We start from the raw sequence: 13,797 nt of genomic DNA, 5'->3' as shown, positions 1-13,797 counted from the left end.
CTTCTTTTTGTTTTTTTTTATTTTTTTAAATCCAACCTCTGAATGGGATTAAAACAAACCAAGGATTTTGGTCGTGGTTTTCTCTGCTTTATTTTTCATAAACGTGCCAGGCTCATAATAACAATAAAAAATAACAATGACAAGTCATGCAAGCTACAGATCCAGTGCATCACCTGCACGTGTGGTAGGCAAATTCATTCCCTCTTCCCCTCCCTAATTCCAAGGACAACATAGTGCTTCCCCATCTTAGGAATTCTAAGTGGCCAAATGAATGTTCCTGTCCCCACTAACAGAAAAGAGCCCTGAAACTTGGCATTCTTCCTAGAGGGATACTGGCATCCTCCCAGGAGTTCTTCCTCCACAAGCAAGAGGAAGAATGATATGCAGGGAAATACAGAGCTAGAATTGGGGTTTTCTGCTCTAGAAGCTTCTTCCCAGGTCCAATGTTATTCCTGTTTTATCCAGCTTCATGCAAACCTTATCTTCCCTGGCCAAAACCAGACTAAAATCAGTATTAACCATAAATCCGTAAGTAAAAATAAGTCAAACTTTCAGTTAAGGGTTGCTAACAACCCCCTCCCAAGGAAAAAACGACAAAAAGCAAACAACAAAAGGAAGCTATTTAGGAAAATAGATTGAAATTGAGCTGGAAAATTATGGAAGTTGTCAAACTTTCTGTAAAAATCAGGAAAATGGAACAAAAAGTAGCATCTTTACAAGAAAAGATGGTGCCAAACCACCCTTGAACTGGGCAATATAATGGAGCTCAGTCAGCAGAGGAATCAGATTTATCCTGGGACTGGCTCTATTTAGCATTTTCAACAACTGCCTACAAAAATACAGGAATGCTAAAAACCCACAGTTTCAGAGAGATAAACAGACCTGAACGTGAAGAAAGAGCCTTCAAAACATTGTACTTAAAGAAAGAGGGGATCTAAAGACTAAATGCATGTCTCAAATGTAGTTTTCATTACAAGAATGGCACTAAGGAAAGAGAAAAAATTGCTGATGGGACAGAAATTACATTTCAGATTAACAACCTCAATTCCCTTATGGAGTGACAAAAGTCACTGTGGCTTTGTCTGCTCAGAAGAAACTCACTCTCAATATAGCGGAGATTTATCAGTCTTACAGTAAAGATTATTTGATTTTATATGGATTTGCATAGAAAACTCAGTGGCTAAAACAGGAAGAACAATATAAACTGTGATGCAAAAAGAATCTGAACCGAAATGATATGACTGTGGACAAGTAAATTCATTGTCTGGGTGCCTAAATTCTTCAGCTCTTTTAGGCATTTCAAGTTATAATCCATGAATCCATGGCACTACAATCACACAAGTAAACAGAAGGTATCAGGCTGATATAGAAATACTTGTTCTAAGTTGTTTAAATCAGTGTTACCAGAGACCTGAAATGCAAGTTTACCGCAGTGAGATGTTCTGCCAAGGCTGCCATCAACAAAAATGATAAAATAACTCGTTCAAGAGCATGATAACAATGTATGACTGTTGAGGGAAGCTACAGAAGGTTAAAAATAACCACAAAGCCTATTGATTTTTTAAGCACCGTCTTACTAAAAAACAAAAGAGGAAACCAGGTTAGAGAGACCTAAAAGTTTGCAACTGGCTGCTGATACCAATTTGGAAGTGATCAGAACACGCTCCTTGGTATTTCCCAGACTACTCCCTCAGTTTTCTATATTAGTTCAAGTGGATTCCTGGGAGGCAATTAAAAAAAAAAACCTCGGAAAGAAAAAACCCACCGTACGTATTTCGGTAATTTTTTGCACCTTTTCAAACAGTGTCTCTTTTGTGTGCAGCGAAATTCTTTTCTTCCAAGACAAATATTTAGTTAAGCACAAAGCAAAGAGAGTGTCCAGCTACTTTTCACAGAGGGGAACAGACAGATATTATTTTTCTACGAGTTTGTCATTACAAAACGCTCGTGAAAACTTAAATACAACGCTTGTTTCAGGAGGTCTAAACAGCAATAAACTGTTCACTCTTGCTCTTTCTGGAAACTACTGTATAATTTTTATGATCTTTTATGGAAATGTTTTCTAACTTGTGTAGCTGCCACATAGCTTGCCACTTCAGCAGTGTCTCTTAAAGACAAAGACTGCTGTAAAAAGACTTGGAGATTAAAAATCACCTTAATTAACTAGGTGTGTTGTATCAGTGTTTTACACCACACAGATCAATCATTAAGTTCTCTAGAGAAGAGGCAGGAATGAAAAAATGCTTAATTTCAAATTTTTACATGGCAATATGTAATATGTAAAACTCAGTTTGGAATGACAGGCACTGGGTTTTTGTTTAGCACAGTAACTGAATACAGTGAAAGAACAGCCAGGAGTTTATATATAGATATATTGATATATATATATATGTGTGTGTGTGTGTGTTTGTGTATAAAATACACTGACAGCCTCTATAACTGACTTCAAGAAGCATTTTAAAAAAGCCAACCTTGGCTCAGAAGAAGAACTGCTGGAGATTCCCACTATTCTACCCAAACTATCCATTGATTACTTCACTGGGATCAAAACATTTCCTTCTTGGGATGAAAAGGCCAAGAAAAAAAAAATGTTTTGACTGCACTCATTTCACCACAAATCTTTGCCTCCAGACCTCCACAGCTCCACACCTGTAGCCATCATTTAAATATCAAGAAATAAATCTTGACATTTCATATAAAACACAAAAGAGATGCAGGTGGCAAAATGTCCTGAAACATTTATGTATCTACTTCCACGTGCTTTATAAATCATCCTGAAGCTGGGGTAGACCTGGATCATCTTCCAGGTGACTTGTGTTGTGTAAGGCCCTCCCTGCATTTCCTACCCAGAAACAGGGATTTTTGCTACTGAGGAAGAATTAAAATATTTGCAGATAAGGCTATAGGTAAGAGGGCAAACCATTACTAAGATTCCTTTAATCCAATGGTCTCTTCCAAAGAGCCAGTCTGTGCCCCTTGAGATCATATAAAACACACAAGTTCATTTTTCCTAGTCTCAGATCATTCTTCTATACATTAATCTACACATTTTCTCCCAGAAATATAACCAAATGCTATTTAAAGTCCTGGGAACAGGACATGACAACTGTCACTTTGGACCTGAGATAAAGGGCCACACACAGCACTTCATAAAGGCCCAGAAGAAATGCAAAGAATGGGACAAACATTGAAAACAGGTTCTTTTCATGAATATTTTCATAGCTTCCAAAAATGGGCAGTTCAGGAACTTGACTAATTCAAGAGTAGCCTTGGATAAATTTCTCCAACAGGCAGGGATACACCTATTTTCCACGATTTACCTCGCTCAGAAGCTATTTATATCTTACCACTTCACAATCTGCTGAGGTTTCCCCTAATTCTTCTCATTTTTCCACCAACTATTTTAAGATAAGAATGCACATATCCCTAAAGCAGCAGATGACCATGCACTTACACTGCAGCTTAATAAAGTTCTGTGTTCCCACAGGGAAAAAACTGAAAAATCAATTCTTCCACGGCACTCTTTAAGAGCAAGCATTACGAAGAAACTTTTAATTAGAAAATTGTTTGCTGTGTTTTTCCTCAGGACACCAATTCAATAAAAACACGCTGGCATAAATATTTTAAAGTGCCAGCAACTTTGTGTAATATCAGTACTTCACTCCAAAGCACAGAGACAACCAGATCAGATTTGAAGCTGAATTCCAGCAGCAAGTGGCCAAAGGTTTTTGAGAGGGGTGAGAAGATTTCCAGGTAAGTTTAATTTATACCACACAAATTAAGAAAAAAAATGGGATAATGCAGGGAAACACCTATGGCAAGTAACAAGGAAAAAGGGGATAAAAATCCATTACACTGTTAGCAGTGAACAGAAATCCATCCCCTTCTTACTCAACAGCTTTAAACAGACTTTAAACCTTAAGGTGGTGGAAACCTGACTGTCCTTAATGCATCTTTACAGGCTGAAATACTTCCATCATAGCAGAAAAATCAAGTCCCTAATCAGACCAGGTAATGCCTGGTACAAATCTAGTAAATAGCTCAATCTACCTTGGCATGTGTCCCATTTTCACATTATTATAATTAAACCCATTTATGTCAGTAATTATAAAAAGGGCACAGAGTACCACTTATTGTTATGAGACCTATTATTTTACAAAACAAAGTGAAATGGATTTTATGGCTTTCCAGAGTAGCATTACAGACATGTCACAAAGAAAAAGCTCTCCTTACACTGTCTTGAACTAAAGCCAAAAATTATTATGGGTTTTACTATTCTACCTGGAAAACAGCCACAGTTTGTGAGGTATCACTCCCAAGAACAGAAAAGCCTGACTAGAGAGCTGACCAATATTAAAGCTCTACATCTGGAGTAGAGAGAAAATAGATAAAAATGACAGCTCTGAGGTTGCAATTTCATTAATTCTGCTAATGAAGAAGTTGTGCCACCTTCCAGAGAAATGGAGAACTGCTGCTTGTTTGGAACTCCACGAGTATTTTTAATTAATTTATTAAATTAGGATTAGCCTCCTGTAAACACAATTCTAAGAGCAGGGTGCACCCATATGCAGTATCTGGAGGAGATACTTTTGCACTATTCCTACTGCAAAGGTTAGTTCCAGTTGAGCACTGTGCTTAGCAATGGAATGGGAATCAAAGTGAAATTTTTAAAACCTCCACCTGTTAAATTAAGCAAGACCACAAAAAAACTAAGGAGAAACGTAGAAACAACTTTAAGGCAGAAGATGATTTTATCATCAAAAAACCATTTTGATACCATCATCTTGTTTCCAGTGGAACTCTCAGTCCCCAACCTCTTTAAAAATCATGTTTAATCCCTCCCTCTTCAGCTCAGTGACCCCTGGGCTGAAGCCTGCAGCAGAACCTTACTGAAAACCTCAGTGCTTTCTCTCCCAAATGGAAATTGCAGTATTTTAATATTTAGAACCACCCTCAGAGACACCATTTCCCACCCTTCAACTGTGCATTTTAAAAAGATGCTTTCAGAAAGGTGCATGCAGTGAACTGTACCTCATTCTCCCCACAGTCAGAAGGTGTGTCCTTGTGTACAGACATCTGATACTTGGCAAATAAAGTGGCAGATTGGTTGAAGGATGATTTGAACTGGGGGTCCTCAAAGGAGACAGGTACTAACCTCACCTTCAGAGCAAGGGAAATACAAGCATTCTATTTTGAGTGCATATCATCAGATAATCTGCTTCTGAAGGTAAGGCTAGTGAAAGATCTCCTCCTATCCACTTCAAAGCCTCTGAAGTCAGTTTTCTATTTTAAAACCTCCTAGAGGAGAAAGTCTGACAACTAACACCAAACTTAAACTGACTGCTGATACTTCCATTAAAGAATAAAAGCTGTGTAACACTAGAACACTCCAAAGCAGGAGTCTATTCAATCTATTTTTATTGACCTAGTATCTAACAAATCAACTACAAATTTTAGTTTCATTGTACAGTCTCAAGGACTTTTAAAATGTACTATTTTTAATGGCACATCACTCATTTCTCTCGTTCAGCAATAACATATTCTGGCTACATATACTTTTTTTTCTTTATACTATCAGAGAGGTAACACGTCTGACAGTTCACTCTTACACTCCACCTGGTCATTACAAGAAGCAGTAACAATGTGTAATTAAGATGGAGTGCACAGATCACTTTTTGAAAGGCTTAAATTGAAAGTGAAGAGAATTATTCGACTCCTGTGAACCTTAAACCAATGATTTGTGTGACAAACTTTTGCTCACATGTTGGCCCTGGTCACATTAGTTCCTCCTTATGGAAGCATTTAGACCAAAGCCAACAAGACCAGTTATCAGGCTGAGTGCCCAGCTGGATTTAGTTCTTACGAGATTTGTATTTATAAGGCCCAAAATATCTCTCTCCCAGAGCCTCATCCTCTCCATCTCTTACCCAACAGCATCCCCATGTAACATCCAACTTTTCAGTCTGCAACTAAGACCAAATATTTGTGGCTCTCACAAAGAGATAAAAGAGTTTGCACTTTCAGGATGTTGATTTTCTTTGATACAGTATTTTAAATGCTCCTGAATATACAATGGATATAAAATCCACATTTGTTTCTCCGAGAAACAAGACACACGAAATGGAGGGGAAGCTTTGCATAGAATTAATTTGGCCTTCTGACCTGATTTATGGTTGGTTTATCAGGTGGGTCCTTGTGAATAACCATCTGGTAACGTTTATAGACCTGGTAAGACTCCTGAAATGTGGCTTTGAACTGTGAACTTGGTGGAGATGATCTCACCACCCTCACCTTCAGAAGAAGTTAAACACATTTATTATTACAATACACACAGTAACTACACACTTATACATAATGCAAACATCACAACAGAGACATATTTTAGCCTCCTGTACAAGGGCCATCACAATTTAGATAATATTAGCCAACAGCCTTCTAATTCTTCTGCTCAATTTAGGCTACTGAAGGCTTTTATACTTACACTGAATAACACAGGAGGTTTTCAAACTGCAAATTAAGAGAACTAAAATGCCTCTAGAAGAAAGACACAAACACTTCTCAGGAAATAATACCAACAGATCAACATTTTAAAGAGATTTCTCGTACTACGTAGAATATCCACTTGTAGTTTCATACTACACTAAGAAATACTTGAAAGACTTGGAAGACTCAACTCTGTGCTCATCATCTAAAGACTGTTTTTATGGCAATAATCCCAAGGGGATTTCTTGATATTTTTGAAATTGAGAGAGGAAGACAAAGCAGTGTTTCCATACTCAATTATGAGTTAACTGTAATAAGTAGTTATCAGTCTTCCCATCATCACCCTTAAATAAAATTCTTTATAAATTAAAAATTCTCCTAAGTAAAAACAATTTCCCCCTAAGCAGAAGAATGCTATCACATGAGCAGCAGTGCATGTCTTCTCAAATATATTTAAAGTCATATTAATTTCAAAAGCTGTGTAATTTTCAGAAATGGCCTATTTTCACAAACAGTTAGTTGGTTCTATTAAAAAACCCAACATAACAAAACAGCACACTTGACAGCCACAGGAAGGAGCAAAGACAAACTGGGAAAACACTGCTGGATTTTCCCTGCTTCTTATAAATGAAGGTGTTCAGATAAAGCCATCGTGCTTTGTTATAGAACTCAGGAGAAAACGGGGAAGAGTTAATGAGATGGATCAACTTCATGGCTTCTAGTCATGTAAATATTTTCATTTCCAGTACCACCACTGAAAATGATCAGGAAAATACTCATATGCAGATAAGTTTTCCATCTTACAGGAAAAATAATTAAAAAAAAATGGCTTTTTATGATTAACAAATGTTAGAAGGTCCAAAAGTCTTCCAGATTGCTGTCTCTAATAGATGCAGTGGCAAGCAGTATATTAAGCAAACTTTTCTACCACCACTTTTACAGCTTTCAAAGACATCAACACGCCTCAAAGACGTGCATAAAGAGCAGCTATCTTGTTATCTGTTTAATTTGATGAAGTTACTGCTCTCTTGTCAGGTTTCATTAGCATAGATACTTTAAGTATTTATATGCTGCAGAACTAAACGTTGAATTTCTCTCATCATTCAGCACTTGGTTATTTCAAAGTCTTTCATTTTCAAGTCACGCTGTATGAAATCAATTTGCAAGTTATTTTGGTCACTGGGCTGGTTTCTGCTAGAAATGACTGCACAGTGCAAGAGTACCCTCCTGTGGTTACACAGAGTTCAGCTGCATTTTACATATATATATATAAAATTACATATATAATGTTTTTTACATACATATATACACAATTATATAAAATAATATATATTTTATATATATATATATATATAATGCAGTACCACATATATTTCAAGAATTAAACTACAACTACTCCCTAAGGTCAAAGGCACAGACCCAAGCATTTCAAAAACTTCTTAACCAGACTTTTCCTTCATTTGCCTCCCACAACAGTGAACAAGACATTACCTCTAGTTTGTGTCGTGCATCGTCAGGTAAAGACACAAGAACAAAGTCTTCAATGGTTTTAGGTTGGTTTGTTTTAGATTTAGAGTTTTGCAAGAGGAAAGCTTGATCTCCTCCAGGAAGCTGAGAGCCTTCTAAGGTGCACTTCTGGTTCTGGAGGAGTTTCTGGAGTTTCCTCTCTTTCCGAATGTCCTTTGCTTTTCGACACAGTGGTTTGCTCAGATCAGCCCCTTTCCCTACAAAGGCACAGGTAAAGAGTTAAACACCACATTTAACAACAAACAAGCAGTTCTGATGCAATCACTGAAAAGAGATGGCTAAAATCACCACTAATTGCACCTGTGGCCTTTTACATTTACAACTCCCAACAGCTGTTGCCAAGCTCATGCAATGATTGCTGCAGCTATTTAATGCAGCACTTTAATCTGGGATCACCTTGACCACAATTCCACCCCAAAGCCAAGAATATATTCAAAAACTTGAAACACTGAAAGGACAAAAACACAACCAACAAAGCCTTGCAACCAAACTCAGAGAATTGTTCTACCACATTCGAAGTTAGAGTGGCTACAGGACAAACTCCTGTAGAAGACATACACCCCCAAAAAAAGGATTTCTTTTTTGTCACCTTTGGAATCTGTGGGCACTGTGCAGAAATGCTGCCAGTGGTGCCATCAGTGCCACTGACATCAGTGCTACATCTGTGCTTAAAATTATATTCAGATTGTCTGTTTTAATTAATCAATTCACTTTTGTCAGTCTGTCCTGAACAGATCAACCATTTGTAACATTCTATTTGTGAAATGGTATTTACTAAAAAGAGAAGCCAAACCAATGTACTGTTTCCCATCCTGACCCATTTGCTCTCTAGTACTAGAAGAACTTCAGTTTTAAATCAACACAAATCCAGAGATGTGCACAAATAAAAATTCAAGTGGTCCAAATTCCTCAATGAAGGGGTCCGATTAGATTTATAATTAGGACACTAATGTAAGATAAAAAGTTAAGATAGAAGAATGGCAGTACTAGAAAAAATTATATATCATTTTCTTCAATTGAAAAAAAGGCTGGTCCCCATGCTACCCTCTAAAGGCACTTAAAGGATGGTAGATGAGCTGGAAGCCAAAAGAGACCCATATTAAAGACTTCAAAAAGTGAGGAAGAGGGGGAAAAACTACTTTAATATAGGGAAATACAGTCATATATCTTGCACAGAACCAGAATGGTAACAAATATTATTACAAACTGCTGAAGAAATCTTTTATACCATTATATTTCTCCCAAAATCCATTTATTTGCAAAAGACAGGCTGGCAACTTTTGGGAGACTTTTCAAAACGAAACTACCCTGAATGGTAAGGTGGTTTCACTTGAAGCATTGGGAAGAAGACATATTTCCAAGTCCATTAATATTTATAAGAAGCAAAAAACAATCCAAACTCAAGACTTAACTATGACTTATCCCACTTCACTCTCCTGAAGGCCTGGACATTACGTGGAAATTGTTTTTTCCAGCACTCTTATGAAAACATAGATCTTCCTTTCATCCTCCTCCTCCTCCCCACCAGGAACTTTTTAGCCAAAACTGATGTATTTCCTGTTCTCTACCCACGTATTTCCTGTTCTCTACCCACTTCAGACCTTCCTATGGACAACGGGAACAGTGGGATCCTTCTGCAAACTGGAAATGGTGAGAGCACTGATATTTTGAAAGCTCACTGGTGTGTTCAGTCACTTCACCTGGAAAGACTTGTAGCCCTCAGATCCGCTGCCTGAAGCATCTTTCTTTACCAACAGAAACATCATGGAAATTGGAAAAATACTTTATATTGGGATAATATTGGGATAATTTTAAGTACCGGCAATGCTGTAAAATATTCTTTTTAACACGCCTACCATACAGAATTTACAGACTTTCTAAGTGTGCTCTTGGGGCAAGTTAGTGGGAAGCTCTTTGTGGCTCATCCAGAAGAGTTCCAGGACAGCTGAAACATTCACAGCACCTCAGGGACTTGGGAAAGGAGCTGCTATCCCTTTGGAACACCTCAGACATCCTACAGTGGCACTGGCAGATTTTATGATTGAGCTTTGTTTCCTCCACACAGCTAAAATTATTCCCCAGAGAAGGACAAACAGGAGGGAATTAGGGATACTGTGTGACCTGTCCTCAGGCAAACGAGTCACAGGAAGAGTTTATTTAAAACAGTCATGATACATTTGAAGAACGAGCACTTCATCTATACCAGGATCTGTTTCGTGTCTCAGATCTTCTATAAGCTGTAAGTTAGCAAGAAAAACTTCTTAAAACAATAAATGTGCATACTCAGACATAAGCAAACCTTCTTTTCTATCTGAAACTGTGCAGAAACAGACCATTATTCCTACAGGACAATGACCTGTTTTGTTTACAAAGGAATAAAAATGCAATTAAACAATCTTATTGCGGGCTAAGTCTGCACTTTCCAAGATAAAAACTAAACATCTTCCTATCTGGAAAATTTTAAACTGGATTTGACCTGTAACACCATCTACTCTAAAAAATTAAATAAGCTTTCTGATGCATTTATTATTCACTTTATATTTCCTTTAAAGCCTCCAGAAAGAACCACACTAATGAATATTTCTCCTCTGTACAAGTAAGCCCTTTTTTTCTGCAACACATTACAATATTACAAGATTTCTTATCCGCATTTCCCGTGTTTAAAGTTTGACCCAAGGTTATTCTAAGCCTCACTGAAGACCTCAGCTCACCTTTTTCACAGCAGTGGCAGGTTTACACTCCTAATCTTTACCCAAGTCTGCCACCTGCTGTCAGTGGCCACTTGGTTTACTTCCAAAATGAAGTTTACACAGGCCGAAGTTTTTCATTTATTACTTAAGAAATTAGAGGTGAGGATAAGAAGATAAATATAACTTTTTATTCTAACAAATAAATCAATAAGATAAATTACAATAAAAGAAGCTTGACTGAGGGATAACTTCAATATTGAAGAGTGTGACCATACTACTAAAATCAGTATGATATTAAAAATTATTACTGTTATATGAAAATGCCTCCAAGATTCCATGGACTTTCCCATAAAACTGTTCACTGCAAGACAAAAAGGAGAAATTCCTAGATAGTTTCCAATCCTCTAGTGATACTTCTTCTCTAAAGTTACTGAAAGTCTGAAACAAGGAAAGCTCCCAAACAGATGAAGAAGCTCACCTAGAAAATGTTATTTTTTATAGAGGACAGAAGAATCTGTATTTTTTTTTTAATCAGCACAGAGCTATCTGATTTTCTTTAAGCCCACAAGATAACAACACAACACACCAAACTTATTTCCAATGCTACTTAGATCTGTGGCAAAGACTCTAACAAAGTGTGAAAAATGCAGTCTTAAGTTATTCACAGAGTATAAACAGCAGAGTTTATATGACAAAATAACCTGCAGAAATTAAGAAATATAAAACTAATACCTGGGGTCTTTTTTGTGGGTCTTAAACTGGTTTCCCACCACTGCACAAGAAACAAGCTTAAGTCTTGACCTAACTCAGAAACCAGCATTCCTACAGGAAACTGTATCCAGCTTGGAGTTAGATGAGATAATCTTTCTGGGTCCCTTTCAACCTGAGATATTCTATGAATCCATGAACCATATGACAAGGTACATAAAGCCTGAGTCACCACATCCCACAGAAGGAAGGGAAAGCTGGGCTGCACATCTTCTCCTGCACACAAAAGTATCCTGAACTGGGAACTGATCCCAATGTCTGATGAGATTCTATCACATTGACCTATCTGACTGCAACCTAAACAGCTTACAGGAAACTACTGTCTGTAGTTATGTACTCACCATAACTTAACAGAAAGGAAAAATAAAAAAAAATATATAATGAAAATAAGATTTTAAAAAATACATAATGAAAATCAACGTAACTTCCAGGAAACAGTAAGAAAACAAGTAACACCCAGCACCTCTCAATTTACACACTGTAGTTCCATAAACTGGGAGGAGTACAGGGAATAAAACAAAGCAATGATTGATTTACTAGGCAAGATAAAAGGAGGACTTCAACAACATGTGAAATCATGGCAGTATATTCCAATGACTACCAGAAATGTGATTACCTGGCTTGGGTGGTGCATGAACAACTTTAGCCGAGTGTGATGGTTCTCCAGGGACTGGTGTGTCCTTGTCTGCACAGATCTGGAGAGAATCCGACTCCACCTTCTGCACATCCACCTCTTCTTTTGTTTCCCCTGAGTCCTTTTCTTCATTCTCCACCCTCTCAGTGTGATCCACACCCAAGGGAGTCAGTTCAGACTGACTGGCCTGAGACTCACTTTTGTATGGAAAATCACAGGCAACCGCATCCTCTATGTGGGAATCCATTGGCTCCTCTGCAGACAATCAGAACATGCAGGAGTGATTTTCTCTCTGTGTAACCACAGCTCACACTTTGCACAACTAAAATTAACACCAAAGGAACTAATTTCCAATTTTACAAGTGTTTTCCAACAGATAAAGAATTTGCAAGAGTCTGAAAACAAAGTTTCCTTTATGACCCCGAATTATGAACACCAACTCATTTTTGGGAACGGTTTTATTCTCTCCACTAAAATGGGACAGGTAACTCATCTCAGGCCATAACTGCAATCAAACAACAAAAAAGAGCTGAAAAAAAACCCTAGCATACCACACACACACAAAAAAAGGCAAATTATAATGGTTCAGAACCAACACAAGTTCCACCACAACAGAGAACAGCTCAGTTTGGTGCTGGATAAATGGGGTGTGACTGTTCAATCACCAGGAAAAAACCTATTTGTTTGCTCTTCCTTTTCTCTGCCACCAACCATTCTGCTTGATCCTCTCCAGACTGCCAGTTTTATGGCAGGAGTAAAAACAGAGTCTAATCCTCTACAGCTCCCAGCTAGAAAGGAGGAATGTACCCAGGAAAATTAGCTGGTCTATGGAAAAAGTGAGGAAACATCTTCTTCATTAGCACAAGTCACCTGCACGACTTGGTCTCTGGACTACTGAAGTGCTCTTGATTCAAAACCCAGTGCAAAGACCCATCCAGGGGTCTGTACACAAAAGGTATTTAATCCTCCTCCCAAACATCAGCTCTGGTTTTCAAACACTACGAGTCTCTTACCTTCACTCGCTACTTTCGAAACATCTCCTTTGGAAAGAAATTTCAACATTTTCTTCAGAACCTTCTTGTGAGATTTGGAGGCCTGAAAATGCAAAGCCTGGCACCTAAAAAAATTATGAATATTTCTTTTGTGACAGTTTAAGAAAATGTTAAGGAGCCTCTTAAAAAAAATTACACTGCATATGTAATTTCTATTTATCTCTGAAGTTCCTCTATATTAAGTGATCAAATATTTTATCAACATTTTTGATTTAATGAAATTTATGTTGTCTTGTACTGCATAACATCAGTCCTCATGGCATGTTTTGTGTGTTTATCACTATAATCACTAAAATGTGAATGTCAGCCCCTCTTATTTGGGCTACTAAGGCAGTGTTTGTGGGTTACAGACAAAGTTCTTTACATGAAAATATCCTAGAGCTGTTGATGTCCTTATGCACAACCCCAACAGTACAGACTTACTATTCCAACTATCACTAAAAGTAGATAAACTTTCCAAGTATGATGTATTTCAAGCCATAAACACATTTGAAGTGGTCAAATCCCTTACACAATTGTATTTTGAGCTTCTTACCTTATTGTGTATTGAGGACAACATGTTTGATTCATGATAGGTTTGTAGACATATTTTCCACTCCTGAAAATAGTAATAAATATGAATTGATTTTTTGTTGTTTATATC

At 37.4% G+C, this 13,797-nt stretch overlaps 1 protein-coding gene across 5 annotated transcripts in view; it reads right to left on the bottom strand.

Annotated features, from left to right (window-relative positions):
• ATE1 (arginyltransferase 1) overlaps window positions 1-13,797 on the bottom strand; it is a 74,773-nt gene that overhangs the window by 59,211 nt on the left and 1,765 nt on the right. For 3 of the 5 annotated variants that reach the window (XM_027705595.1, XM_027705592.1, XM_027705596.1), the window contains exons 3-7: window positions 13,690-13,752; window positions 13,116-13,219; window positions 12,085-12,357; window positions 7,975-8,207; window positions 6,163-6,291 (exon numbers count right to left, since the gene is read on the bottom strand). In XM_027705595.1, coding sequence (XP_027561396.1) covers window positions 6,163-6,291; window positions 7,975-8,207; window positions 12,085-12,357; window positions 13,116-13,219; window positions 13,690-13,752 — 802 coding nt within the window. Of the gene's footprint in view, window positions 1-5,031; window positions 5,161-6,162; window positions 6,292-7,974; window positions 8,208-12,084; window positions 12,358-13,115; window positions 13,220-13,689; window positions 13,753-13,797 lie in introns of all 5 variants that reach the window. The other 2 variants (XM_027705597.1, XM_027705593.1) reach the window with 1 other exon arrangement.

Source organism: Neopelma chrysocephalum, unplaced genomic scaffold (genome assembly GCF_003984885.1).
Source record: "Neopelma chrysocephalum unplaced genomic scaffold, ASM398488v2 Primary Assembly neopelma1_347, whole genome shotgun sequence".
Lineage (NCBI taxonomy): Eukaryota > Metazoa > Chordata > Aves > Passeriformes > Pipridae > Neopelma > Neopelma chrysocephalum.
The sequence above is the reverse complement of the archived record's forward strand: the minus strand, read 5'-3'. Positions and strand labels throughout refer to the sequence as shown.